This window comes from Recurvomyces mirabilis (assembly GCF_035927965.1).
Source record: "Recurvomyces mirabilis strain CCFEE 5264 chromosome Unknown scaffold_37, whole genome shotgun sequence".
Taxonomy (NCBI): domain Eukaryota; kingdom Fungi; phylum Ascomycota; class Dothideomycetes; order Mycosphaerellales; family Teratosphaeriaceae; genus Recurvomyces; species Recurvomyces mirabilis.
The window spans coordinates 133,261-161,260 of NW_027041971.1; the positions used below are offsets into that span (position 1 = coordinate 133,261).

General features: G+C 53.8%; 11 protein-coding genes across 11 annotated transcripts; 7 read left to right on the forward strand and 4 right to left on the reverse strand.

The window, feature by feature from the left end:
• Positions 1-27: 27 nt before the first annotated feature.
• On the forward strand, positions 28-1,066 carry LTS14_010143 (uncharacterized protein; the record flags this gene model as incomplete). The annotated part of the gene is made up of 4 exons (XM_064842820.1): positions 28-441; positions 498-683; positions 737-763; positions 830-1,066. The coding sequence occupies 4 exons, from the start codon at positions 28-30 to the stop codon at positions 1,064-1,066; spliced, it is 864 nt and encodes a 287-aa protein (XP_064689640.1).
• Positions 1,067-1,077: 11 nt separating this feature from the next.
• On the reverse strand, positions 1,078-2,622 carry LTS14_010144 (uncharacterized protein; the record flags this gene model as incomplete). Its single annotated transcript, XM_064842821.1, has 1 exon — positions 1,078-2,622. One exon carries the CDS (start codon positions 2,620-2,622, stop codon positions 1,078-1,080), a length of 1,545 nt encoding a protein of 514 aa, XP_064689641.1.
• Positions 2,623-3,107: 485 nt separating this feature from the next.
• On the reverse strand, positions 3,108-4,244 carry LTS14_010145 (uncharacterized protein; the record flags this gene model as incomplete). Its single annotated transcript, XM_064842822.1, has 1 exon — positions 3,108-4,244. The coding sequence occupies one exon, from the start codon at positions 4,242-4,244 to the stop codon at positions 3,108-3,110; it is 1,137 nt and encodes a 378-aa protein (XP_064689642.1).
• A 696-nt stretch (positions 4,245-4,940) lies between these two features.
• On the forward strand, positions 4,941-7,466 carry LTS14_010146 (uncharacterized protein; the record flags this gene model as incomplete). Its single annotated transcript, XM_064842823.1, has 2 exons — positions 4,941-6,777; positions 6,829-7,466. The coding sequence occupies 2 exons, from the start codon at positions 4,941-4,943 to the stop codon at positions 7,464-7,466; spliced, it is 2,475 nt and encodes an 824-aa protein (XP_064689643.1).
• Positions 7,467-11,829: 4,363 nt separating this feature from the next.
• On the forward strand, positions 11,830-14,075 carry LTS14_010147 (uncharacterized protein; the record flags this gene model as incomplete). Its single annotated transcript, XM_064842824.1, has 3 exons — positions 11,830-12,795; positions 12,851-13,600; positions 13,671-14,075. 3 exons carry the CDS (start codon positions 11,830-11,832, stop codon positions 14,073-14,075), a joined length of 2,121 nt encoding a protein of 706 aa, XP_064689644.1.
• A 1,157-nt stretch (positions 14,076-15,232) lies between these two features.
• LTS14_010148 (uncharacterized protein) lies at positions 15,233-15,947 on the forward strand (the record flags this gene model as incomplete). Its single annotated transcript, XM_064842825.1, has 2 exons — positions 15,233-15,761; positions 15,823-15,947. The coding sequence occupies 2 exons, from the start codon at positions 15,233-15,235 to the stop codon at positions 15,945-15,947; spliced, it is 654 nt and encodes a 217-aa protein (XP_064689645.1).
• A 459-nt stretch (positions 15,948-16,406) lies between these two features.
• On the forward strand, positions 16,407-17,510 carry LTS14_010149 (uncharacterized protein; the record flags this gene model as incomplete). The annotated part of the gene is made up of 1 exon (XM_064842826.1): positions 16,407-17,510. One exon carries the CDS (start codon positions 16,407-16,409, stop codon positions 17,508-17,510), a length of 1,104 nt encoding a protein of 367 aa, XP_064689646.1.
• A 1,406-nt stretch (positions 17,511-18,916) lies between these two features.
• Positions 18,917-20,424, reverse strand: LTS14_010150 (uncharacterized protein; the record flags this gene model as incomplete). Its single annotated transcript, XM_064842827.1, has 2 exons — positions 18,917-20,237; positions 20,291-20,424. 2 exons carry the CDS (start codon positions 20,422-20,424, stop codon positions 18,917-18,919), a joined length of 1,455 nt encoding a protein of 484 aa, XP_064689647.1.
• Positions 20,425-22,503: 2,079 nt separating this feature from the next.
• On the reverse strand, positions 22,504-23,097 carry LTS14_010151 (uncharacterized protein; the record flags this gene model as incomplete). The annotated part of the gene is made up of 1 exon (XM_064842828.1): positions 22,504-23,097. One exon carries the CDS (start codon positions 23,095-23,097, stop codon positions 22,504-22,506), a length of 594 nt encoding a protein of 197 aa, XP_064689648.1.
• Positions 23,098-23,760: 663 nt separating this feature from the next.
• LTS14_010152 (uncharacterized protein) lies at positions 23,761-25,266 on the forward strand (the record flags this gene model as incomplete). Its single annotated transcript, XM_064842829.1, has 1 exon — positions 23,761-25,266. The coding sequence occupies one exon, from the start codon at positions 23,761-23,763 to the stop codon at positions 25,264-25,266; it is 1,506 nt and encodes a 501-aa protein (XP_064689649.1).
• A 592-nt stretch (positions 25,267-25,858) lies between these two features.
• On the forward strand, positions 25,859-27,003 carry cox5 (Cytochrome c oxidase subunit 5B, mitochondrial; the record flags this gene model as incomplete). Its single annotated transcript, XM_064842830.1, has 3 exons — positions 25,859-26,126; positions 26,513-26,706; positions 26,887-27,003. 3 exons carry the CDS (start codon positions 25,859-25,861, stop codon positions 27,001-27,003), a joined length of 579 nt encoding a protein of 192 aa, XP_064689650.1.
• Positions 27,004-28,000: the final 997 nt, after the last annotated feature.

A 28,000-nucleotide genomic window follows, 5' to 3' on the forward strand; every position in this document is an offset into this window, starting at 1 on the left:
AACAATCAATTAAATAATGACACCAATATGAGTGACGACTTCCCACGTCCCACCCGATCGCTCAAAGGTCGCGTCGCCATCGTCACAGGCGCCGGTGCACTCGCAGATGGTATCGGCAATGGCAGGGCTTCAGCAATCCTGCTCGCCGAAGCTGGCGCGAATGTCGTCTGTGTCGATCTGAAAGCCGAGTTGGCTGAGCGAACGGTCGAGATGATACGAAAGGATGGTTATGGCGAAAGTGTAGCTGTCAAAGCCAACGTTGTCAAGGAAGACGAATGTAAGGCTGTTGTCGAGGCCACTGTTAAGCGGTATGGGAGAGTTGATATACTTGTTAACGTCGTTGGTGTTGGTGGCGCTTTGGGCACGGCGAAGGATGTTGATATGGTGGAGTGGGCAAAGTCGATGGAGATTAATGTTGCTAGTATGGTTATGATGGCTAAGGTATACTTTCACTTGAACATCTTTGTACTGCTTTCCTCGTTGCTGATGCTGTGAAGTACGCCATTCCGGAGATGGAGAAGAATGATGGGCAGTGGCGAGGCAGTATCGTCAATATCGCTTCCGTCGCAGGCATCAGAGGAGGCAACCCCCATCTGCTCTATCCGACGAGCAAAGGAGCCATTGTGAATATGACGAGAGCTATGGCACATCAACATGCGCCGGATGGCATCAGGGTCAATTGCGTAAGTAGTGTCGGGGATGATCATGTTTCTCGTAATAAGCTAATGTTTTCTAGGTCTGCCCTGGCATGGTGTACACCCCTGTAAGCAATGATCACTCCCTTGTTCTCTGTTGATGGCGAACGCCGTGACTGACTCTGAATCTGTAGATGATGTACGGGCCAGGCATGAGTGACGAAGCACGCGAGTCGCGCAAGAATCGAAGTCTTCTCAAAACCGAGGGCAATGGCTGGGATATTGGCGCAGCAGTACGCTTCCTTGCTGGCGACGAAGCACGCTGGATGACAGGTGTGATTCTACCAGTCGATGCTGGGGCTACTGCAGCTGTGGGCTCTGATCTTCCCGCGTCCGCTAGTATATCAGCAGGACAGAGTGGCAGTAGCTAGCATACTCGTCTTCACAGATCCTTCTCGCCTTTCACTACGACCCGCACCCCCTTCGAACCATGCGGCGGATGCGGCACTTGGAAGTCGTACTTGAAGCTGACTTCGCTCTCATTCGACTCGAACAATTCCAGGTCATACTGGGCTATGACCGCCATCGCCAGACTCATCTCCGCATTGGCCAGATTCAACCCCAAGCACCGCCGATGCCCCTTGCCGAAAGAATGCATGCACCGCTTCCTTTTGTTGACTATCTCGTCATCACCAAGCCATCGCTCAGGGTCGAAGCGGAGCGGGTCCGGGAAAAGCTCTTCGTTCGTGTGCGTACACCACGTGAGAGTGCTCATCTCAGTGTTGGGCGGAATGACATAGTCTTCGCCCTTGTGTGGGCCAGAGGACGCAGTGTATGTCACGCTCTCGTGTGGCACCGTGCGCTTCATGCGGTAGGAAACACCCAGTGAAAGTCTGTTCGCCTCCATAATCACAGCTTGCATATACTTCAAGGCAAGCAACGTACTTAGAGGTAGATCAGCATCCCTAACATGACGCTTGGCTTCTTGCAACTCAGCGCGCAATCTCTGCATCAACGACGGCTGTGCAGCCAGATAGAACGAAGCGATGAGCAGCGTCTTGGCGGGTGATTCAGTGCCGGCCAGCACAAAAAGTGTTGCTTCGTCCTGCAGTCGATCGACAGTCTTCTCATGTTGCGGCAGAATAGCACTGTCCCGAAGCTCGTAGAACACGGATCGCCGACCACTTTTACCATCGTTCTTGGTATCCGCCAGGACGTACTCGATCAGCTTTCGGACGTTGCTGCGGAAAAGCATGATCTCGCGCATTGCAGGAGGTAGAGCTTGCGGTCCGAGCACTCTCGCTACCGCACTGCTGAGTGCTCGAAAGACGGCGGTGAAGTGTCCTGCGATGTTCACGCCTTTCAACAGCGCTGCTTGGTCTTCTCGTAGCCGTTTCGCTTGTTCAAGATCGGAGAGCAGATTGTCGTCGGAGCCAAAACAGTACATCCGGAGCATGTCGTTTGAGTACGCGAAGAACATATCCGATACGTTCAGTGGTTGCTGAGACGCCCTGTAACCTTGCACGACACTGCGCAGCTGTGCTGCCTTATTTGCCAGTTTCGGCTCCATGTCGCTCACAGCTTTCGTACTGAAGAAAGGATTTAGCGCTTCCCGTCGCATCTTGTGAAGGTGGTAGTCATTGGCCAAGTGGACGCTCTGATCTTGCATGATGCCACCTCCAACGATGGAATTCCTGTCTCGGGTGGCATAGATTGTGCTAAGAAAATCTGGGTCGGAGATGTGTACCTCGTCCGGTGTGACACGTATGATGGGTCCATATCGCTCATGAAATTCCTTGACCTTGAAAGCGTACTGTCCGCCACCGCGCGAGACGATGTCGTAGTATATTGCATACCATTGACTGGCTGCGGCAAGCCTCGGCCCAGGAACTTTTGCCAAAGGGTGAAAGTATAGGTTGTAGACGATCGAGTAAGCCCACCATGTGATAAAGATGAGCAGCGTCAGCCCGACAAGTGCAAAGTACATGTTCGCGATCGCTGGTGTGGAGCTGTCTCACAAGTGTGTCTCACAACGGCGGCGATAGAGCCGGACATATAAAGCTTTGCAACGACTCTCAGGTTCCGCGGATGGCGAATCGTAATCAAGGTCGCGGGCCGGATCTTGGAGGTGTGCGTTGTTCCCACTATTGCTTTCGCTAGTAGACTTTTGAGCTTTAACGAGCACAGCTTGCTGGAGAGAGTGGGGTGCAAAAGTTCAAGCGCTCTTCCTTAGCGTATTCCAGGCGAGTGTCGAACAATAGAAACCCACGAGAGCTCACGTGGCATCAGAAGTTTGTTCTGGTCCGGCTCTGTAAATGTGAATGTCTCGTGAACACGAAATGCCGTTGAATGATGAATTTTGAGCCGCTGGAAACCATGCAATCAAGCTCGAGTGACCACACGAGTGAGTAATAGACGCGCATGACCGAGCAGGTTGAATGTAACGTCAGTCACTGAAAGTGCGGAGCGGGATTATAACTCCTCATCATCCGTCTCATCGTCCTGCGTAGGTCTGGATCCCGGCCGTGCAGCAATTGATTTGTTCTGTGCATTGTTCGACACGCCTGCCTTCTTTGTGAAGGGCAATTCGCGCTGCGGCGGTAGACTGGAGTCCTCCTGTCCGGCACTGTCTCCACCCTTCACATTGCCCTTCAGAGATCGCTTGGCATTATCGGAAGCCTTCCCTGTTGCTCTCGTACTTGACGGCGGCGTAGTCTTGGAGCTGCTCGGCATATATTCTTCCTCTGCTTCGTCGTCCGTCGGATCAGGCGTCTCTTGATCTTGCTCGAGCTCGGCGTCGGGCTCTTCGGCATCATCGTCGTCAGTCTCGGCTTGGTTGTGGCCCTCAGGCACTGACTCGGCATGACCATTCGCTTTCCGCTTAGAACCTCGAGATAATGCTGCTGTTCTGCCCTTCCCGCCTTCGTCTCTCCGACGTGCAGTACTGACTAGCTCCGCATCGTTGATATCAATCTTTGCGCCTGATAGTAATCGCTGTTGGTCTCGGATCTTGAGCTTCTTTGCGTTCAGTAGTGCTGCACATTTCTTGAGAATCTCAGACTCGTGATCCTTTTTTGCGTGCACCAGATCTTCCAACTGTTTGGTCAACTTCGCCACGTCATCTTCGTGCTTCTTAGCAGAGATCTGCATCTCGTTCGCATTTTGCAGCAGTTCGTCGACCTTCGCAGTCGAGATGGCAGCCCAGTCATATGGATTAATCTCTTCCTCATCGTTCTGCGACAAAACAATAGTGCCGAGCCGCTGATGAATACCGCCTATGTTCTTTCGAATCGTGATTATCAAGGTGTCGCGCTCGAGTGAACACACTGTCTCTATCCCTTGCAACATCTCCGGTACGCCATTGTCTGGCCTTTCACGAAGCAGAGCAAAACGAAGAGTGGCCTTCCATTGGTCCAGATCGCCACCGTAGTTATTGGCCTGTAGTGTCTTGACGCTGGAATCCTTGAGCTTGACCGGATAGACATGCTCCCCTTCCGAAGCGACCAGCTTGAGGTCTAGCGGTTTGGAGCCATGTCGTGCCACATGGACAAGAACGAATTCGCTATCGGCATCCGTGCGGCGGAGGCGGAGGACTTGAGTGTTAGCCATAGCACTGGGTGGACTGCATGCACTGTGGCTCAGTAAAGAGGATAAGAAGATCAACAGCTCCTTTTATGAAGACAAGTTTAATGATTGTACTCTCTTGAAGGCAGCCAACAGATGCCTGCTACTAGCCTTGGCGCGATCGTTGCCTAATGCCGCACCGCGGTCAAAAGCCTTGACCGGTCTGCGATTGTCTGTATGCTGAGTACAGTAGCACAAAGCCGAACGTATACCCTAACACGTGTTGCAGTGGGCGCTGCTGCCCCTTGAAGACATGGCGACAATCATGAGATTCATGATACGGCCATGTTGAAGCCCGAAGTTGACGCGACATAATCGCGTCGAGGGTACGGGAAGCGTCGGCCCGCTGCACGAGCACGGCGGCCACCAACCTCCTGCGATGGAAGTACTTTAGTGCTGGTCGGCAAAGTCGCGCCACCGTCGGCCGCATTGCATTAACGCTTCACCAACACACCGACTGCTGTCTCTCGCGACCGCTGTCTCTGCGACTCCGCTACCATGCAGTAGTCTGCCTCTCGTGCAGGCCGCTGCTCCCCTGAACTCTTTTCTGCCTCCCGGCCACTGCAACAATATTGGAAGTCACCACTGGGCAGCCTCATATTCTTGCACAGGCGGTCGCATATAGGATTGTAGTGGTGCAAGAGGAGGATTCCTCAGGCAGTTATCACGTTGGCGGCGACTATGGACATGGCGGAGAGCTGGGACGACGACTTCGACGGCGACCTCCAACCCCTTGGCAACAGCGTGGGCACCAACCACACCCAGACCAGCATCTCGTCTCGTCTCAGTGTGCACTCCGAGAGCTTGGCTGGTGATGATGACTGGAATGTGGTGTTACAATCGAACGATGAGCAGAGCACCTCCCAGGCGATACAGTCTGCGAAACATGCTGGCATACCATTACCCATCAATGTCCCGGCAAGCGCCTTACTTGGTGGCACCATAAAGAGACTTGGCAAGAAGAAGAGCAGGCCAAAGATCAACGAGGATGACTGGGGTATGGACTTTGATGAGCCGGCTGCCCCTCCAGGCGGTCTGCAGCTGAAGCAGACGAAGGCGCCCGCTGCTCATGATGAAGAATTCGACGATTTTGACGAGCTGGAAGGCAGTCTCGGCATCCGCTTTGCAGGCACCAAGCGCGATGCACGTGGCCGGAGCTCTTCTGCCTCTGCAATGAGTCCGAGTCTGGGTTCGGGGACTGCGGACAGTGAGGCGGGCGACTTAGGAGGTCTGGAGCTGCCAGATGAGCCTATGGACTTCCAAGCCATATTGCAGAAACGCAAAGCTACCGAAGCCGAGCTCTCCGATCTGTCACAGCAAAGTCCTGCTATCGAGCAGCCAGCGACAATCAGCGTGCACAAGAAGCATAAGTTATTGTCCAACGACAATGACGATTTCCTCAATGACCTCGATTTTGATGGTGGCGAGTTCTTGCATAACAGGAAGACCCGCCTGAACAAGAACCTGAAGATAAAGGATACCAAACCGATCACTCAATCGCCGCGACCAGCGACAACGCTGAACTTCCACGACAAGCCCACGGACAAGCCTATGCACATGCGCTCGCATCTGCCACGACCCGTCTCTGGCTCGAAACCTTCATCGTCTCGGCTCGAGCCCGTCTTCGAAAGTGGTGCACCTCATGTCCAGTCCGGACGGAGACAACCCACAACGACGGGTTCGCAATTCTTGCGCTCCAAGCGATCAATGCCCGCCATGGGAAGCCAACGGACAGTCGCTGCACCACAGAAGCCCACATATATCCCTACCAGTGCCTCGAACTACAGCCAACAGACACATGCATCTGCACAGCGAGCGATGGCATACCATCTCCGCCGAGACTCCGACCCCAACAGGCAAGGAGCACAATCCCCTCCACCCCGGTCGCAATCACGGCTTTCGAACGCCTTCGTGCCTGATACACCATCGCGTGCTAACAGACCGCCTCGGAAGGACATGGCACCCGCTGCCTTGGCGCGTGAAGCTGCCGCGAAACGCAATCTTACAAAGCCAGCACGAAGGCGGAATTATGGTGATGGCAATGAGCTGGAAGTGTTTGATGACCTCCCTACTTCGCATGCAAAGGAGAGCAAGTTCATCAAGGAGCCCGTCGGACGCGGCCCACCAAGACCTACACTGAGGCAGACAAACAGCCGTGTTGACATGCGTGACCCTGTGAAGCGCAGTATTGGCATGCCAGACAGGATGATGACACCTGCACCACCACGGACGCCAGCAAGTCCGACCAAAGGATTCTACGAGCCCTCAAAAAGTAATACGCCTAGCTATCTTCGTGACACAGCAGCGAGCAGGATCGCCAGAGAGTCACGCCTAGTACATAACGGCCGTCCTCGAAGCCAGGGACCATTGATGCCAATGTCGACAAACACATTTGCCACGGACTGGAAAGCACAAATTGCAGCACGTAGTCCTCATACAAGCCCGAGCGCACAAAAAGTCAAGACCAGGCGATTGCAGCCAACGCTGTTCAAGGAGATGCCGGGCACATTGGCAACCAGTGAGTGATGACATGCAGCGAAAGTGAACGTCCATAGCTAATGAGACATAGATGCGGCAGCGCGAGGCATGGTCTACAACGCACAACGGCAATGCTGGGAAGGCAACGAGAACGCAATCGCACATTTCGACTTCCCGCCACCGTTGCAGACACCTACGCCGACTGGCAATCAACCACAAACATCCTATATGGATCGAGCTCTACATCAAGCGCCTTCGAGCTCGCCACCGCGACCAGCGCTCATCGCTCCGATCTCAGCTCAAGCAACGCAAGGCGTGCAAGTGAATGGCGGTATGGTCTTCGACCCACGACAGATGAAATGGCTAAAGCTTAAAGATGGCCGAGATATTAGCGGTCCCATCTCCCCTTCCGTTACCGACGGAGAAGACGAGGAGGACGCCTTCGCCGGAATTGACGATCTCAAGGATGAGAATGCCCCTGCTGTTGGCGCCGGAGGCTCAGTTGCAGGCATGGCTAGTCCGGTCTCTATGGCCGCAGCTGGTGTAGGGGAAGTTCATGAGGAATTCGACCTGGGTCCTCGCTTCATCACTGTACAGCGCGAGGAAGAGGCATTGTGGCGGAAACGCTGCGAGGGGTGGTTCGTGCCGGGTCCGGCTCCAAGGCTTGATGATGGGGCGTGGCGGTGGGCGATCCGGGATATGGTTTCGCAGCAGGATGGCGGGTTTTAGATGATGATATTTGTTGATGATGATGATCATGATGAAAGTAATGATGTTGCTGTGTATAGCGAGCGAGCGCTTTCGGTTCCGCTGTACTAAACTTTGAAGCGGAATGGTTTTGGGGAGGTGATTTGGGCGAGGGGTGGGAGATAGTTTGGTGCTATGGGTAGCGGGGATGATAGAACGAAGCTATGAGTTCATGAAAAGGCGAACTTTGGCTGACCTCACTGCTCACGTTTGGGAAGAAATGGGAATGCCGGTGAACGTGCGCCGCAGCTTACTGTTGTAGGCCTGCACTGGTCAACAGCGCCATATGCTTGGTCCACATCCTCCTATACGCTTACTGCGTTGCAAATGATGAGAGACTGTTGTGACTGATTTCTGTCATCGATGTACCGTACGGTTTCCACAAGGTCCCACACATCACATAAATGGGCAACAACATCGCGGGCGCTCTCTCGTCACCACGAGCAGTAGGCTGTCACACCATTTGAGTGCTTATCATACTGGTTGTTGCTTGCGTTGCGCACATCTCCAGACACCTAGGCGTGCCGCGTTGGCAGGGGCCTGTCCTTTGACCCGCTGTCAAAAGCCTGCCCTGTCTCTTCCGACTTCCACGAGGGCGATTCCTCGCCTTCAAGCTATATATGACGCGGGCCTTCCACACAGTTTCCTTCACTCCCGAGATCAAGTGCCTCCCGAGTCGAAGTTTCACTTTTCTTCCCAAGGTAAGTAATGTTTGCGCTTGCAATTCTGTCAGCAGCCCACATTAACCCCCCTTCCGACGTCCCTGAACAGAATTTTCCGATGCTGCAGCAGTGTCATCGTTGAACTTTGGCCCGTTCCTCTGGAAAACCTTCGCCAGACTCGACGCTTGCATACTCGTCGCTCCATCGTCGACATCCACCGGAATGACGACATTCACCGCATGACAGAGACCCACGAAAGCCTTTCGCGCGGGAGTTCTTTGGCTTTGGAGGTCCACTGATGATTGGCGATGGTGGTGGCCAGGGACAAGAGATCGCTGCTCGATGATGGAGGAAGCAGCGTAGCTATCCAGGGTGCTCCTGGCAGTGGCTGAGGTGCTAGGGGCATAGGATCCTGATTGAGCGATCGAAGAAGGCGAGAGGCTGTGCGAAATACTGCCAGCGAGAGTCTTGGTATCGTCGCAGTCGGGGGATGTCGTCAAGGAGTCATATGTGCTACTCGATAGTCCATACATCTCCTTCCCGCCAGTACGGTCTAGACTGGCTCGAGGCGTGGACATTGCATCGTCGTATATTTCTGCCTCTCTCGAAGGCGCTGTATAGGCAATGGGTGTTTGTCCGTCTGCTGACATTTTGTGTTACCTATACTGTTGATCAATGGGGTGGCGATTGCGTATGGTGACCTTTGCGTCGTATTCGAGTGGGAATGGGACCTTCAAATCAGAGGCTGAAGGTGATTTCATCGATTGTGGCGTCCAGCGTAGGCACGGTGGAACATTCAGCAGCAGCTGTTATACTAGTACTACGCAGACATGATGTAGTAAATCAAGGCTTCCGGCACGATACTGAGGCGCAGTTCGAAGCTGATCTTCCGCTATCAAGAGTTGTTACAATGCCGCTCGACGTGCCGCTGCATTCCGATTGGCCGTACTGTATCTTCACAACGATCTACAAACAGGCCTCTCTTACACCATGACTGTTAGGAAGTTATGGGCTCAACAACTAGCCACATACAGTAGCCAGAAGTAACAGGTGACGCGTCATGAGTAAAGCTACAAATATCAGGGCGAGCACCTCACAGTCAACGTAACACAACCGACAACTCGGAGCGACGAGGTAATTATCCATAGAGCAGCCGGCCCAATAGCCAATTCAAATCGGATCTGCTTCTTACTCGACAGAATGTTGAGACGGTCTGACGTGAAGTGCCTGTTCGTGTGTATCAATCCGAGGACCAGATGTGACGACTACTATGGACTCGTCAAACATGCGCCCAGCTCCGATGCACCGCCTCATCCGAGACTCTTCTCATATTAGAAAAATGTCCTTCCAGACAGGTGCGCAGTGCCGCCAGTCATCAGCCACGACCCATGCAATAGCAACACGCCGACATAGACGCGGATCCTGTTCGTCGCGCTTGATGAGCATCAAACGTAGCTCCCACATCCTCTCGCGCCCCATGTTGTCCTGGCTCACTGCGAACTCCTTCCTGTCGAACCTTGTATTGCTCGCGGTTCCTGCGAATCTCAGCACTTTCTTTGCCCTCTGCTGCTGAATGCCCGCGTACAAGACAATGAACTCGTGGAGTCTATTGACCTTATCGCCAGTGCAGAACTGGTTGCTTGCCATAGGCATAAGTGAGCCGATCCAGCGTTCCCGTGGCTGTACAGCGAACACTAAGGCCGGAGCACTGATCTCCCTCGGCATGTTAGGCGAGCGAAGGTCCTCGTGAACGACGGTATATGGGGATTGTGGGCATTGCGACCATACCTGTCTCGTTCCCACGGTCTCGGCCAGCTTTTCTGGTTTGTCGAACCCCAGGTAAGGTTGGCATTCTGTTGGAGTCGGGCACACATGATCGTCAATAGTGTCACACGATACGGCCTTCCCGAACCAAGTCTCCATGACAGGAACCCGATCAAAGTACCGTCGTCACAGAGGGTGTAAAAGCGTGCAAGTGTTCCAGTCATGTCGGCATCATCTCCCTGGCTGCCGCCTAGAGCGTCGAAGAGTACAGGCAATGTCCAACCTGCCCAAGTTCATATCGGGATGTCGGGCCGGCTTATTCTTCTCGTCGAGTGCCCCTGCGGTGCCCAAGCATCGCCGAGACCAGGTATCTCCCAGGCACGCCCCAGGAAAACTGACTGTCCAGTCGCTGACTCAAGACATTGCTTACCTACGCCTTGGAAAGCGTCGAGAATGTCTGTATCGAACTTGAGATCTCGCCGAGAATAGTGCTGGCAGCACTCAAGAGACTCAGCAGCACTATCGACGGAAGTGACAGAGTTTAGGTCTGAGTCGAAGATAGCTTCTTCCTTCGAAATTAACCTCGATATTTGTCCAAGTGACTCCTGGTAGGCTGCTTTGTGGCAGGTGAAGTAGGATGCGTCATCTGCGACATACAAACATCGCTTGGAGAGTAGTCGCTCCTGGAACCTGTGAAGACAGTCAGTGTCAGTGACCTCTCGGAAATATCATGCAGCTGATACCTACTTCCATCCCCTGGTCTTCCAGGTTAAGGTAGAATGACGCGTCGGAAGCCTTTCTCAATCATGTGAGCTTCGCCTCCAAGTGTTGCTTTAGACCAGATCGAGGTCCGTCTCCCATTAGTGTTTGGGGGAGAGTCTGTTTCAGAGTCTTCGCACCGTAGCCTTTCCGTCACAGCTTCTGCGACCACACCACAGATAAAACACGGCTTCCGGGCTTGCAAAGGTGGCAGCTTCAGTGCCTGCGGTGGGTTTCTGTGCGACCTCGATTGTGGGCAACTGAAGATGCGGCGAACATCGTTCCAGGTCTGGCAGTCAGAACACCACTTCGTGGAGCGCGTATTCATTCTGTGTACATATCGTACAGTCTGGATCATAGGGCTTGTAGGGCATTCGAACGGGGCTTGTTGAACCATCGCGTTGATCATGAGAAGCTGATACAGCGCACGAAAGACTTACAGTACATGCCACAGCAATCATGAGGCACGGGTCGGACCACTCCTGCTAGATCATACCTTTCACCAATCGAATTTTGTCTTCATTATTACGATGTCACCCTCATCGACCGTCTGCACCGACCTGGCCAAGCCTAACCTCACCTGCCTTTCTTTTGCGGGCACTCCGCATCCCCAGCTTCACGTGGCGAATGAGCTTCCCGTAAAGAAGCACGGGGCTTGGCAGACAAACTTCTTTCTTCTCTGCATGCTGCAGCCAAAGCGAGACTATATAGCACCAGTGTCTTGGCCCTCTCAAAGCCAAGGCTCTAGACTGCAGAGGCGCAACTTGGCGAGACCAAGACCGATGGCTGAGATTGACTTTCGTGCTCGACCGCACCATACAACGCTTGTCTTGCTGCCCACGCTGTCGATGAGCCTCACGGCCAAGACCACCATCTGCGGAACCTCGTCGGGAGCGAACCTCGATCCATCATCTTTGACGTATCTGGCGTTCGATGGACTGCTTACTCGCGCATACCAACCTGCCTGATCTGGACGATGCGAGGGAGGATGTCACTTTGCCCAGACTGACGGGCTATGTTCCTGCAGATGTTCAAAGCGTGGGAAGCTGGGATGAGCTACTGAGGATGGAAAAAAGGGTAGGTATAAGAAAGCTCTCGTCTTCAGTTCCATCCCATCAAGGTGATTTGCTCTCCTTGCAGCCTGTACATCGTCATCCATTATGGTGTCTTTCACTTTCGCGGCAGCGGCTGCTGCTCTTCTTTCCGTAGTCTCTGCTCAGACTTTCCAGCGTCTTGGTGGATGTCCCACACTCGGCTGCGTCTTCCCTCCCGATCAGCAGGATTTCCTCGCTGGTCAGTACTTCGACATTCGTCTCGAAGTGCATGCACCAGTCAATGGCTCGGAGGCGACGAACGGCAAGCCAGACACGAACTTCACTTTCAACATTGGCAAGGTCGGCGAGGCTGCTCAGCCAGCTGCCAAGTTCTTTGGCCTCGATGAGCCAAAGCTCGAGGGCTGGAATTTCACTTGGTACGAGGATCTGTTTGCCCGCGATGCTTTCAAGCCTAGTGTGGTGAACGTGGCGTCCAAGGCATACCGACGAGTCGCTCTCTACACACCGGGCGAATACGTGGCTACCTTGAGCTACAATGGCACCAACACTACCGCCTACTGGCTCGTCCGCGACATCGAGGAGGTCCGCAAGACCAAGAATGTTCTGTTGTTCATCGGTGACGGCATGACTACCAACATGATCACGGCTGCCCGCCTGATCGCCCACAAGCAAGTCAACGGTCGTTATCAGAGCACCATGGCCATGGACAAGTTCCCTTCCCTTGGCCACCAGATGACGCACTCTCTCGATTCCTTCATCACTGATTCCGCCAACTCGGCCACGGCGCTCTACACTGGTCACAAATCCTCGGTCAATGCATTGGGTGTCTACGCCGACTCCTCCCCTAACCCTTTCGATGATCCCAAGATTGAGACTATCGCTGAGATCTTCTTCCGTCTGTGGGGTGGTCACGTTGGTATTGTCAGCACAGCTTTCATCGCTGATGCTACACCTGCTGCTCTTACCGCCCACACCAGAGATCGTGATCAGTACGGTGCGGTCATTGACTCTTTCATTCACGGCATTGTCAACTACACCTGGACTCAATGGAACGGCCCAGATGTCCTTTTCGTAAGTTGTTTTCAAAGATCATCGAACAAAGACGAAAGGCTAACTCGCTATCCAGGGCGGCGGAGCCGAACAATTCTACTCCCCATCCCTCGGTGGCGTGACCTACAAGGGCCTCGACTACTACAAGGTCTTCGCTGATGCGGGCTACGATGTTGTCTACAACAATACTGAGCTCCAGGCCGCATCCACCTCTGACCGCATCCTCGGTATCTTCTCCGTTTCCAACATGGCGAAGTGGCTTGATCGCAACGTCTACACTGCCAACCTCAAGAACCAGAAGAACTCTCCAGACGGATCCAAGGGCGACGCAGTTGACCAGCCCGGTCTCAAGGAGATGACTCTCAAGGCCATTGATGTGCTCCAGACTCGCTCTGCTGCGAATGGCGACAAAGGCTGGTTCATCATGTCCGAGGCTGCCTCCATCGACAAGCAGATGCACACCCTCGACTACGACCGTGCTCTCGGCGAGCTCCTTGAGCTCGACGATACGATCAAGAATTCCATCGACCACCTTACCAAGATCGGCCAGATCAACGAGACTTTGATTGTTGTCACCGCTGACCACGGCCACGGTTTCGATGTCTTCGGCAGCGCTGACACCCAGTACTTGAACGCCCAAAAGGACGACCGCTCCAAGCGCAACGCTGTCGGCACGTACCAGAATAGCGGTGAATCCCAGTATGTCAACACTGGCAGCCTTCGCTATGTCGATAGCTTCTTCCCAGCCAACTGGGATCCTCGCTACACTTTGGCTCAAGGCTTCGGTGCCCACCCAGACGTGCGTGAGAATTACCAGGTTCACAAGGTCAGTCCAGTCCATCCCATCCACAAATGCTGTTCCCCATCATGCTACCTCATACTGACATCATTCCCAGGACGGCCCCCGTCTCCCAGCAACAAACATCACCGGCTTCCCCAGCACAGACTACTTCGTCAACCCCAAAGACAACCCCACGGGCTTCATCACCAACGGCACCCTCCCCACCAACGCCAACCAAGGCGTGCACTCCCTCACCGACGTCCCCGTCTTCGCCATGGGACCCTGCCACGAGACGTTCAGCGGTGTCTACAATAGCATTGATATCTTCTATAAGATGGCCGGATGTTTGGGTCTTTCCAGGCCGAATGGTGCCAGCTCGACGAATCAGACTAAGCCGGGTTCGAATGACCAGGGTGGGCATTATAGTGGGCCGGGGAATTGGGGTGGGCCCCATAATGGTGTGCCGGGGTATCAGCAGTATGGAGAGGGAAAGCCTATGTACGGTCCTCCTGGATGGTAGGAGATGGTTAGGGGGAGCTTGATGAGGTGGATGGGTAATGTGAGATGATTGTTTGATAGAATGTGTATATACGATATAACATGATCTACCCGAGAAGATTTTCATACTGCATCGAGTTTGAGACCATGTTGCCGTGTTGTCATTGATGGCCTGCACTTTCGATCAGCTACTTGTGGAGCTTGAGAAGCCCTTCCATAAATCCTGAGCAGCTCTCTTCATCCATCAATGAACAACCAACGCCTCATCACGATGTGATCAGACAAGGACGCGGCTGTCTAACCACTCGAAGAGACACAATACACTCTCGTTTGCAGTGAATCACAATGGCTCACCACGATGTCAGCGCAGTGGCAAAGGTCCTACACATTCCAGAGCTACTCGAGCTCATACTATTAGCATTACCAGCAGAGACATCCCACCAAGAAGTTTCTACTACACGGCTCATACTGCTGAACAGAACAATAAGTCGCACATGGCATGATCTCGTCCGTAAATCAACCCCGATCAGACACCTTCTGTATCTACCAACAGCATCGAGCATGTCTGACGCAGTATGGAACACCAAATCAACCTTCCCACCAGCCCAACCCAACCCCTGGATCCCTCATCTCCTACTTAACCAAAGAAGCTGGGGCTCCGCATACCCATTCGATAACAGCTACTCGGCATACAACCTCGAGCCCTCCAAACCAAAACTCTGGACTTTCTCCCTCGAGATAAGTCGGGCTCAGTACTTACGATTCCCGCCTAATGCTGCGGGGGCGTGGCGGGAGATGTTGGTTACGAAGTCGAGTTTCACCATGTTTTGGTGTACTAGATCTTTCTATGAATTGGGGAGTGGACGGGCGCCGTTTGTTACGTATTTGGATTTTGATGCCAAGGTGGCGAAGGGGCGGCAGAAGTATGTTTGGCGGGATGAGAAGGGGGTGACGATTGGGATAGTCGTCGATGCTATTCAGGAGTTGATGGAGATGCATACGGATGCTAGGTTTGTACTAATCGAGAGTGTTCGAGTCGAAGATGAATAGTAGCGTAGCTCCTAAAATGTGTGCCTGAGGCCATTCGTGTTGGTCACTCTGCGTAACCCAAAGCTTCACCACTTTATCATAGAAGTCGCAAAAACTATCACCTTGACCGTTCACAAAACCACAGCCACGATGAAGTCTCTTATCTCGCTCCTCTGTGCTACACTGGCTTCAGCAGCCAGCCTGAGCATTACCATTCTGCCTTCGATGCACCTGTCCAACCCAGCAAGCCTTCCACCTTCAACCCACGCAGTCCTCACCGGTGCCCCCGGAGTCCGCTACGACACTCCAATAAGACGAGACAACAGCTTCAAGTTCCCAGATATCGCGGGAGAAGCCAGCTATCTCCTTACAATCCACAGTCGCGATCACTTCTTCCCTCCCTTACGAGTAGATGTCACCAAAGCTGCAGATGGGACATATGCAGAGACGATCTCAGCGTGGCAGACTTTCCGTGGGAACGAGTGGAGTAACAAGGGCTCACCGTACGGGACGGCGAATAATGGTGTGTTGGCGATACAGATACAAGCGGCATCACAGAAGGAGTTCTACCAGACGAGGGGAGGGTTCGATATACTAGGTTTCTTGAAGAGCCCTATGATTTTGATGGGATTGGTGTCGGTGGTGTTCATTTTTGGTCTGCCGTATATTATGGATAATAGTGAGTTTCATACACAGATTATTGGAAAGGCGTGGAGGAGGCAGTGCTAACATTTCTCTAGTGGATCCAGACACGAAGCAGGAGTTTGAGGAGATGCAGAAGAAGAGTCCGCTCACGGGATCGCAAGGAGCAGCGAATCAGATGCAGAATTTCGATATTGCTTCTTGGTTAGCTGGCAAGAAATAATGACGGTAATGAACGTAAGTAATTGTTGGTCAGCAGCAATCATTCCATCACCACTTTCACAGCCCATCGTCGTCTGTGGCGGCTGGCATATCCAATCTGTGGCCGAGGATCTCCTGCTTCGACATCACAAAAATGCAGACATATGAACACGAGTCATGCCTGCCTATCGTGACGGCTATCACGGCCAAGCTCTCATGCACAACGAGCTGCAGCAAGAAGCATTTTGACTATCAAAACCTAGCGCACGATGTCGGCACTTCTGAGTATACATGAGCTCCTGCCTTTTCTGAGACCTGCCAACACTTTAGCCGGAAGCTTAGCCGGGGTAGCATCACCGAATGCGGAGTATAATTGGAGATACACATACAAAAGTATACGTTGAGCCTCACAACACACAGAACGACAAACCTCACCTCATCCACAGAACAACCAGAATACCCACCAGCACATTCATCCAGTATGGCATCAAAAATCAGAGTCGGCCTCATGGGCTACGGCTTCTCAACAAAATGCTTCCATCTGCCTTACATGCTCCCTAATCCGGATCTCGAAGTCTACGCTTTTCTGCAGCGTAAAGACGCTCCCCAGGATACCAAGGAACAAGGTCTCCACTGCACAATTGACTACCCGCAAGCTAAACACTACCGCACTGCCGACGACTTCTTCGGCGACAAGAACATTGATCTTGTATGCGTTTGTACAGCCGTCGCCTCTCATGCTGAATACGCCGAGAAGGCTCTGAAGGCTGGCAAGCATGTCGTAGTGGAGAAGCCATTTACGCAGTCCGTGGAAGAGGCCGACCGCTTGATCAAAGTAGCCAAGGAGTCTGGCAAGATCCTCACAGTCTTCCAAAATCGACGATATGATTCCGACTTCCGCACACTGAAGAAACTGGTTGATGCGAAGGCTTTCGGCCAAGTGACGGACTTCGAGAACCATTACGATACTGACAACCCGCCCTGGCTGCGTCCGAATCCCAACCCTGGTCCAGGCGATGGTATGCTCTTCGGTCTCGGCACGCACTCGATCGACCAAACTCTCCTCCTCTTCGGCAACCCCAAATCCATCTGGGCGACCACGCGAGCGCTGAAGGAGGGCAGCAAAAGCAACGATACCTTTATAGTCCAACTTCAGTACGATGGCGATCAGTCCGACCTCCTCGTCACCGTCCGCACCACCATCATCTCCCCCGTCCCCATGCACAAAATGCCCAAATACATCATCCGAGGCCGTAGCGGCGCCTTCTTCAAAACGGGCGAGGATCCGCAAGTCGATCATTTCTACGGTGGCATCAAGGTCACGGATGACGAGAAATTCGGTGTCGAGCCCGAGAACTTTCATGGGTACCTGAGTACGACTGAGAGTTCTCCCATGGGTAAGCATGATGGGAGTTGGAAGAGCGAGAGGGGGAGTTATAGGGATTATTACGTTGATGTTGTTAGGGCTATAAGGGGGGAGGCGCAGGTGGCGGTTTTGCCGGAGGAGAGTCGGAATGGGTTGAGGGTTATTGAGTTGGCGGTTGAGAGTGCGCGGACGGGGAGGACGGTGGAGTTTACGCCGTGAGTAGCCAGCTTTGTCTTGCTCATGTCTTTACAGTATGTCCGTTGCCTCACGTACATTGATCTATACCTGACCAGATCAACAATGATCTCACCCCATTAGACTATTTCGTCTTCCACTTCACCGTCTTCGCGAACGAGGGCCTCATCATTCCGATCCTCTCTTTTCCCATCACCGTACTGTTCGTGAATCCTCGTCAACACCACCTCATCCGGAATCTGCATCCGTTCACAAGCTCTGCACTTCTTCACCCCGCCGTACGGATCATGATACCCGAACTCCTCCTTCCCACCGAATGTCCTCCCCCAGCACTTTCCACCCGGATAGAACCAGAGCGTGTCTCCTGTTCGGACACCGTGATATCGTGCTAGCTCGACGTTCATCGCCAGCTTATCGTGGAGGTAGGTTGGAGAACTGGAGTCCAGGGTTGAGGGGTCCGGGCGGATGATGCTGGTCCAGGGGTTGGAGGGGTCGTGGAAGGAGCGGTAGTGGGTTGAGGGGATGCGGAGACAGGGGACTTGGGACGGGATGTTGGGGTTGAAGATGGTGGGTTCGAGGTCTAGTGGGGGGGTAGGGGAGGGTACGGGTAGATACATTGGGGGTGGTGGCGGTGGAGGGGTGGGTCGTGGAGTTGTGAGTCCTGTGTTGGTTGGTCTTGGGAGAAGTCGTTGTGCGGGTGCTGCTTGTGCTGTGATGACTGATGGTGTAGCGACCGATGGTGTGGCGGCTGGCGATGATGTAGCGACTTGCGATGGCGTCGCGCTGTGTGCCGGACCGACTTGCTCAGCATCGACATGTGGAGAACGATCAGCTAATGCCGGACGACCTCTTGGATCGTGGAACTGAAAAGAACGGCCTCTTACATGCGGAGTCATTGCTCCCCTGCTCTGCAGGAAGACGAAAAGGTGTTGCTCGAGGAGGCGCAGTAGCCGACCGAGGTGCTGCATTCGTTGCAGTAGAAGAGCGAAGCTGGAAGGGTTGGCGGAGGACTCTGGCCTGGGTGGCACGATGGCTACCAGCGGAAGTAGGGCGGTTGACCAGCGAAGCTGCTTGAGCTGTGTCGGGAGTATTCAGGGTTTCTGTTGATGTGATTCGTGACGTTGTGACAGCGGAGGGTAAGGCTGCTAGCGATGAGGGCTCGTTTGAGGATGGAGCTAGGGCTCGATTGTGTTCTGCCATTGTCTATGTCGAATCGATATCGTCGAGATCCCGTCGAGTGGAGTATGTACATGAGCTGCGATGAAGGTGTTGTGAGTGCGAAAGAAGGCATATCGCAGAGGTCATTCCTACCACTGGTCTTCGTAATATCCGAGCACGGAGAACAGCTACTATACCGGTGGTAAGTCTCACGCAACCGCTTCGCTCTTGCCGGCCTCACGCCCTCTAGGGAAGGCAAAGACAGCACGCCGTCAACCGCGTTGGGAAGCACCATCCCACCGAAAGCTGCTACCGTCTCGATTCTCCGCTAATGGCGTAGGCGAAATCAGACTCAATTCCATGTCGCTACCATCATTCTTCTCGGGTTCGGGCGTAGTGACTGCATATGACCAGCCATGCTCTTCGCTTCGGACAATGCCAATACGCCTACTTCTGAGACCTTTACATTCTTCGAACAGATCCTCAACTTCTTTGACTGGCCGCAGCTCATGCTCTGTCTCGAAGCGGTCGGCCACAAGAGCTGTGATCCCGAGTCGAGACTGTAGCTGCCTTACGTCTGCAGACGACATCTTGAGGGGAGCAATCATGAGACCTATGCCAGCGACTACGTATAGCAGGTCGGCCACTACCAAGGCATAGAGAGGGGCGACCTCAATTCTCGCGACAAGTACTGATGTGCGCTCCTGCGCCCGTGTGGCAGGGACAGCGTTTATAGTCTGTGCAAAGAATGAAAGAGCAGCCTTGCTGTAGGAAAGAGACAGCTTGTCTGCCAGCTCCGCACTGGTATTGGAGAAGACCGCTGACTCGGCATACTGCTGCAAGTAAGGCTGTGCAAAGTCATTGGCCATCGGACCGATGGCTGCTTCCACGACAGTGCTGTTGGTCATCTGCGCAACGAATCGTACAACGGTGCCATTGACGTAATCGTACTCGATGTTGTAGAGTGTGGCATTACAGGCCATCACGAAAGCCATCCCGCCATGGACTGGGTCCACAATCTCCGGATCGTCGATCACGCCTTGCAGTGTTGTCAACAAGCCCGCCCAACCCAGGTAGTAGGGATTTTTCACTTGAGTAATATTTATATCGGTCAGTGCCGGATCGACGAAGTGTACCATCTGCCAGTTGGAATGCGAGGCCTGAAGATTGCCGGAAAAGGCAGCGGAGCACCAGAAACCTGTAGTGGAACCAGCTGATGCCCACAGACCACACTTTTGAGAGACCGCTTCGCACTGTGTACGCATACCGAAGGTCAGGGCGGTGTAATCCCGCTGTGCGAGCTCCTGAGACGGCGGAATGGCCACGAAAGCGTAGTCTCCATTGTCGCTGTTGAAAGTGGAAACTCTGGCTGTCGAAGAGATATTGCCGAGGACCTCGTAGCTTACATTGGCGGCCATGAGAAAGGTGTTTGTGGCGGCGGGGTTGAGGGAGCAGCCGTTGCCTCCAGTCTCCCAGCAGGCTGGTTTCAGGTCAAAACTGTAGGGTGGTGGGCTATGTAGAGGCTCCAACAGGCTGATCTGAGTCGAGCTCGTTGTGACATGCAACCAGGTATCAGCTAGGAAGACCAGAAAGCTGTTGCAATTAGCATATGAAGCAGACCGCAAGGCATGCCGATTCAGACCCACCTGAGCAAAGTGGCTGTGGCTAGAGTAGTTGCAATGAGGGTTAGTACACGACCCTGATGTTGTCTCTGCTTCCTCCAGCCCGATAGATATCGAAGCCACTGCCACAAAGCACCCACCCCACCACCACTGATCATGGTCAAAATGAGAGCCAATTGATACGGCGTTGGGTGGTCGGATGTGTGTTGACCGCGATCGCCAGCATGTGGCGTGCTGCCAGGTATGATATCAGGACGACCGCACTGCCCGCCAGCATTGGGGCCAGACTGCTTGACCAAGAGGCGATGAAGATCAGACGTGTAGCACTGAAATTGACATAGATCACTCCGCTGTCGTCCTCTTCGCCGGGTACTTCAAGTCCTGGGAGCGCTGCAGTTGAGCGGGCTACTTGGTATCGGGATACCAGGCCGAGGAGGACAGCGGGGAAGATCAGCATCGGGATCGATAGTAGAGGAGCGTGGAGCAGGATCTTGGATTATCGGCTTGGTGTGTTCTCTGAATCAATGGCTTCGGTGCTGCCACTGCCGCTCGCACTAGCGCCCGGCTCAATCAGTGCTTGCCGGGGCTCCTGCAGTTCCAGACGCATGTTGATAGATCCGAGTAATCTTGGTTGACGATGCGGATGTCTTTGACGGCACGCGTGCGGTGGGAGTAGTGACAGAACAAACTGAGGAGCTCAGAGAGCCAAGCTCGAGGAAGACAAGGCGCTCGGCAAGGCTGTGACCAGGCATGGCGCGCAAGTGAGAGCTGGTAAGGGATGGTGGCGCCATTGTGCAGCAAGGCTGAGGTAGTCGCCTTGTGCCATTGGTCGACACTGCATCGCCCGACTAAAGGATGAGCCGTGCCAGTATGAGTTGGCCACCGGATCGTTGGGGTCCAAGTTGTGGAGCGTCAGCCCTTTGATATCGTCGTATTCGTAGCCTGATCGTGTTCAGCTTCGTAGAAAGCTCGTAGCAGCATATTGTAACACATTCAACTTCCACTCCGAGGTAGCAAGCCCCACCAAAAAGCGGGGACCACATATGAGTGAGAAAATGGACGAACATGCCACAACATCAGCACCGTCGATGAGACACGATGGACGACACAAACGAGACTCCTCGCAAGCAGCCGCTTAAGGGAACACGTGTGGCTACATAGATGGGAACAGCAGTATGTCCACTAATATCGGGATATCTCCCACCTACAGCGCTAACTTCTATGACTATTGTGAAGACAGCGTACTAACATGCGATGCAACGGAGCTATGTTGCGCCTCGAGTGGCTATGGCGCTTGCTGTCAGACCACTCTTGCCGATGACGGCGGTACATCCTTACTGAGTCCATCCGAAATCTATACCGCATGTCTCGACAGTGCACACTCGACTCGCTCGACCCATGGCGTGCTGCAGTGGTGAGTATAAAAAGTAATGTGCTGCCAACTCCCTCGTCCATCTCGCTGACGCCGCTGCCACCAGCACGCAGACAGGTGCGGCGTACTGCGTGACATATCAGGTGCGATCTCCAGGAGCCGGTGTATACCTGGCTTGTGACACCGCAGCATCTACTGCAACCCTTTACTCCCAACCCACCAGCTCAAATACCGCGGCGAGGACATCGTCTTCGAGTTACGCACAACCATCCATGAATCAAGTATCGCCAATAACGGCAGTGGTCGTGACAAACCCTGGCTCCGGCTCAAGCTTCACAAGCATGACCGTGACCAGCTACCAGGTGTTTGGGTCAGGGTGTCTGGTTTACTTATCCGCCACGCCCCAATTCGCATCTCCAACTGCAGATCTGCAGACTGGGAAGATTACATTACTCGCCGCCGGTGCTTCAGCATCCCGATGCGCATGCGAAACATGCTTCTCAGACGGGCGTTACGGCAGCTGGCATCATCGGTGGCTTGCTGGGTTTGTTGTTGTTGACGATCGGCTTGCTTGTCCTTTTCCTGCGTCGCAAGAAGGGATTTCGACGAATTGAATAAGGGCTGATTGTGGGTGGCTGCATCGTTGTTGTCGCGGTGTGCATGGAAAAGCCGTCCGGTTCGATGCAGGAGATGCGTAGTCTCGGCATTTCTTGCTGCAGTCTGTACCTGGTGTCCTCCACGATCTTCAAATCAGCCGATTGTAAGCATAGTGTAGTGAGCTGTTGCCAAGCCAAAGTCGTTGGTGGTAGCATCGGACTCTCATCGCGCTTTGTAGCCGCAGCAGTGCCACTCAAACCAGTGGTACTCAGAATTGCCGCCACCCCTCCCCACCAACAAGCATCTTAGCTGCAATCTCCCGCTCCTTCTCGCCTGGCTTGACCCACACAGTGGTCGCATCTTCTACCCGTCCGACCCCGAACTTCTCCTTACACCACCCCACCAACGCCTCAATCTCCTTCCGACTCTGCTCCTCAATCTTCTTCGCATCACCCACCTTCTGCTTCCGCAACTTCTCCACCCGCCCAATAAACGCTTTCGCATCATCTAGGCCACTCTCACCCGGCCATGCGCTCCTGAAGGCGTCCGAGGCAGAAACGTCGCCGTACCAGGCTTCGGCATTACGGTAATCGCCTTCGACTCGGTGGAGTAGGCCGTGGATATACATTCCTTCGTAAGCAGGACGGTTCTGCATATGTCTGCAGAGGAAGTGAGCGCTGCTGAGATCGGCGTTGAGGATGTGGAGGATTGCTTCTAGAGTAGGGTGGATAGAGAGATCAGAGATGGTGCCGGCCAGGATTTTGTCATGGCCGTGGGCAGAGGGGTGAGGAAGGACAGGGAAGCCATATCTGGTCGTTAGATGGGTGTAGACGGTGTCGAAGGTGGGCGTGGAGGTGGCCATGGTACTCGATCTTGAGGCGGAAGGGTGTGATGTGGTCTATAGAAGATGGTTTGGAAATGTGTACTTTACTTTACGAGCTTACACGGTATCAATAATTCGATGCTGTTGTTGCTGGTGAACTTGTCTTGATGGCGTCGTCGATGAACGCATCATCAGTACTGGCGTCCAAGCTTCTACACCAAGCACGTGGGAATGCTTGGTATCCAGGAGGCAATAGACCGTCCCATGATCAATAGCTCTGAGTGAGAGCATCAGCATATACTCATTTTATCTACGGCTTCCCTCCCTTACGGAGTATATGACAGATCTCCGTCTCAGATTATTATTGCTCGACTGCTCCGCGCACGTGTGCCTCCACGGCAAGCACGACCCCGGATCGTCTCCAAGATCAGATCCGACCAGGCACAATTACATCATGATATCCACATCCACCTCCTCGGGTCGCGTGCACGTGTACTGTACTAGGGCAGCTCTTCCATGGAAGTGCAAGTCCGACAAACAGGGAAGACTAGGAGCTAGTATAACCATCCAACAATAGCTACATGTACTGTATTGTTGTATTATGCCTCCTCTCACCCCTGTCCCCTTCCTCACGCGTGCTGCCTGTAAATAGGTGTTAGTCCGTTCTTGTCTGGACACTAAATATTGTCCTATATCGTCACCATGGTAGGCAAACGCGAGATCTTCAGCTCCGGCCGGACCAAATCCAGCACCCCTAGCAACAACCGCCGTCAATCCAGCAACGCCCAATCCAACTCCCGACCCTCGACCTCCGACCTTGAAAGCGGCCTCTACACCCAATCCAACGGCAACGACGCCGCCAACGGCAACACCCCCGGTATAAGCCACGAAGCCGAATCCCAAGAAGCCCGCAATGTCCTCTCCGACGGCCTGGACGGCGACAAGCCCAAACTCTGGCGGTTTCGCGATGCGGCGAATACGGCTTTGGAGGACCAGAGGAGGGAGGAGATGAAGGAGGCGTTGATGGGGGGGATTAATCGGGATAATTTGGAGGAGTTCCGGAAGAGCGATGAGGAGCTGAAGGGGATCAAGAATAAAAAGGTTAGGAAATTCTATGAGAATCAGAATGAGAGTCTCAATGATTGGCTCGAGGTCGATGCGTTGGTGAAAGCGGTCGCGGACGATGTGTTGGAGTCCATGGACCCGGATCCGGATAAGGATGGGGACAATGAGCGCGGTGGGGGGTTGCAGCAGGAAGGCGGGAATATTCATTCTTTTTTACCTGAAGATGAGAAAGAACGGAGGCAGACGGCGGAGAAGAAGGCGAAGTGGGCGATCAATATTAATGTCATTGCTAATATCGCCCTCTTGGCTGGCAAAATCGCCGCCGTCTTCTCCTCGGGTTCGCTGTCTTTGCTAGCCAGCACCGTCGACTCCGCCCTCGACCTCCTCTGCACCCTCATCGTCTGGACCACCAACCGCATAGTCGCCTGGCGTCTCAAAACCCTGCAGCGCAAATTCCCCGTGGGTCGACGCCGGCTGGAACCGCTGGGCATCCTCGTCTTCTCCATCCTCATGGTCGTTTCGTTCCTCCAGATCTTGCAGGAGAGCGTGGAGAAAATCATGCCGTTGAAGGGGACGGCGGATGCGTTGCCGGCGATTGCTGTGGCGGCTATGGGGGCTACGATCTTGGTTAAAGGGATTATTTGGTTTGGATGCACGCCGATTAAGACGACGCAGGTGCAGGCGCTGGCGCAGGATTGTAAGACGGATGTCATTTTTAATACCCTCTCCCTACTTTTTCCCTTTATTGGGTATAAGGCGGATATCTGGTGGCTGGACCCCGTGGGCGCAGGGCTGTTATCACTTTTCATCATTTACGATTGGAGTTCGACGTGCTTTGAGAATATCACCCGGCTTTCTGGTCAGGCGTGCGATCCGGCGCTGGAGAAGAAATTGCTGTACTTGGCTTACCGCTTCTCGCCTATCGTAGATGGGTTCAAGAGTCTGACGGCGTATCATGCGGGGGATGGGATATGGGTGGAATACGATGTTTTACTCAAGGAGGATACGAAGTTGCATCGCAGTCATGATATTGCGGAGACGTTGCAGTATTGCGCTGAGGGGCTGGATGAGGTGGATCGGGCGTTTGTGACGACGGATTACTCGGCGGGGGGGCCGACGGGGCATGCGCAGGATGCTGGGTAAAGCGTCAAAATGAGTGTGGAAGTTCGGTCAGTCTGTCTTGTGGTGCGAAGTCAGGCTTTGTGGTAAGGGATTGTGCCGTGAACATGTCTAGATGCTATTTGGGAAGGGGAAATGCGAGACTTGTATGGGTAGGAGGACGGGTTACAGAGGATGAGAGATGGTGGATGGATCTTTTTGGAGGGAAGCGGCTGTGAGCAAATTCGCTGGGCATGGGAAGCGAGCACTGGCATTGCTGTGGCATATGCTGTGATTTATTGTATATTCAATTTCTTGTAGTATAGTACAGCATAGCATACATGGCCAGTCCAGACCAGCATTGTCAGTATGCCCAGACTGATACATACCTGTGTCACTTTATATATGGCATTGTACGGGGGAAAATGAATGGACGAAGCTTAGCTCGCTTTCACAACCCGACCAATGAGAGCGGTGCAAAGCTTTCCTGGAGCTCGACCTCCATCCTCATTCCCATTGAAGGACCGGCATCACCAGAATTGATCCACCTCACGTGAAGACTACACCACTACACCACTACCACCACCCACCACCCTCGCCGGACCGCGGCTTGTCTCACTCACTCGCCTTACACACAATGGCCTTCCGCTCCGCCCTCCTCCGTCTCCCCACCACTGCCACCACCGCCGTACCCGTCCTCTCCCGATCCTCCGCCCGTGCTCCCGCAGTAGTATTGCAGCAGCAGCAATGCAGACACGCGCACGCCATTTCCAACCCTACTCTGGCGAATATTGAGAAGAGATGGGAGGGCATGGCTCCTCAGGAGCAGGCGGATCTGTGGATGGCGTTGAGGGATCGCATGAAGGGGGATTGGAATGAGTTGACGTTGCAGGAGAAGAAGGCTGGTATGTATGAATCAATTTCAGTGGCTGTGTGTGTGTGTGTGTGTGTGTGTGTGTGTGTGTATGAGATGGGGTGCGGTGTGGGTGTGGGTGTGCTGCTGGTGGTTCGTGGTCAGGTGTTGAGGTAGAGGTGGTGGTGGTGGTGGTGGAGCGCGGTTTCGGGCTCGCGAAGTTGGCAGGCACGCGAGATTGACGCCATACTGTCTACTCACCGTACCTGCCATGGCTGAGCATGTGTCGCCACGCTGCTGCCTTCTTCTTCCCACCACCACCACCACCCTCACTTCCCACACACTCTCTATATCACGGTCCCGCACCTGAACCGCTCCCACACGCTAGCCACACATACATGATTACACAATCCCTTTACTAACACTCTCACTTTACAGCCTACTGGATAGCTTTCGGACCCCACGGCCCACGTGCCCTTCCTCCTCCCGGCGAGAATTGGAAAGTCTTCTCTTACACCCTGATCGGCATCGGCGCTGCGGGAGCCCTGTTCGGTCTTGTGAAGTACTTTGCTCGTGGATCCCCGAGGACGATGACGGTGGAGTACCAGAGGGCTACGGATGAATATCTTAAGGTGCGTCTCATCATATCCTCACCCTACTTTCTAGCTTTGTTCGCGTGCGATGCAAGCACAGACTTGGCGGGCGCGTGCTTGAGGAGGAGCGGACTCTTTTTCACCAACGGCGGCATGGGGGACTACGTTCGCTTGTCTTGGAAACAGGAGAGCGCTTACTAATTTGTAATGCGATCATAGGAAAACCGCATTGAACCCATCACCGGCATCTCCAGCGACAAGACCAACTACCCCGGCAGCAAGACCTTCCAGATGCCCACGCCCGACCTATTCGATGGTCCCGCGAGGAAGGAGTAGAGAGCCCTTCCTACTTGCGATATCGACGTCTCTTTTCGGGGTCAGTTGTTTTGTACATCACATAGAGCCGCATGTGGTGGAGAGAGCTGGGGGGGAGTGTAGTAGAGAGTGTGGGATGGGAGGCAATTGTATGTATCTTAAGTTGCGGGAGACGTGGTAGAGGCAGGCGGACTGGGGTCAGCGGTTCGGAGGAAGTGTACAAATGTGACATCAAGCTCGGATACCTTTTCGTCCTTTCTTCCTTTCACACTACAGACGGGTCGTGCAGGACGGGTAAATCGTCACGTGAAGACTTTGACTGATTCGCTGGAGGAGGGAAAGATGCTGCTGTGGTATATGATCGATTCTGCGTCGAACGGTACACGGTGTTTTCAGGCAGAATAGCTGCTCATCATCCTTCCAGCCAGTCTCTTCCTCTTGATCCGGCATTGCCAACGATCTGGGAGCGTGAGTCGCCCGATGGTCTTGCTGCTGAGTGCAGGAGTTGTGTGCTTCTTGAGCGTATCTTACTGATGTTGCCGTGGACAAGACTGGGAAGTCTGGCTGTGACGGCGATCGGATGTGGGGGTGGTGGTTAGATATGTGTCGCAACCCCTTGTGGTTCCACGACAACGCGGGCGGATATATGGTGGATCTTATTGGCACCATATCTAGGACTTCAATTGTGGCAAGGGACGCCTGGCTACTTGCTTGGCCTGGAGTTTGCAGATGTCGAGATCCGATTTTGCAACGAAGTTTCCGCACAGCTTGGATAATTTCTTGCTGAGCTGGTGGGATCTAACATGAGATGACCTAGGTCTCGCACCAGTATTTTGGGCCTGGAACGCATGAGATCGTAAGGGTGGGCTTGGTTCAACGCGGGAACGCCGTCTGAGCGCTCGAGGTTGGCTCGGGCGTGGGATGTGATCATGGAACCCTATCATAATTTGTCTGACTGGCATGAATCGTCTTTCCTGCGACTTCACAGCCAACGACGGCCAGCGGATTGAGCAGAAAG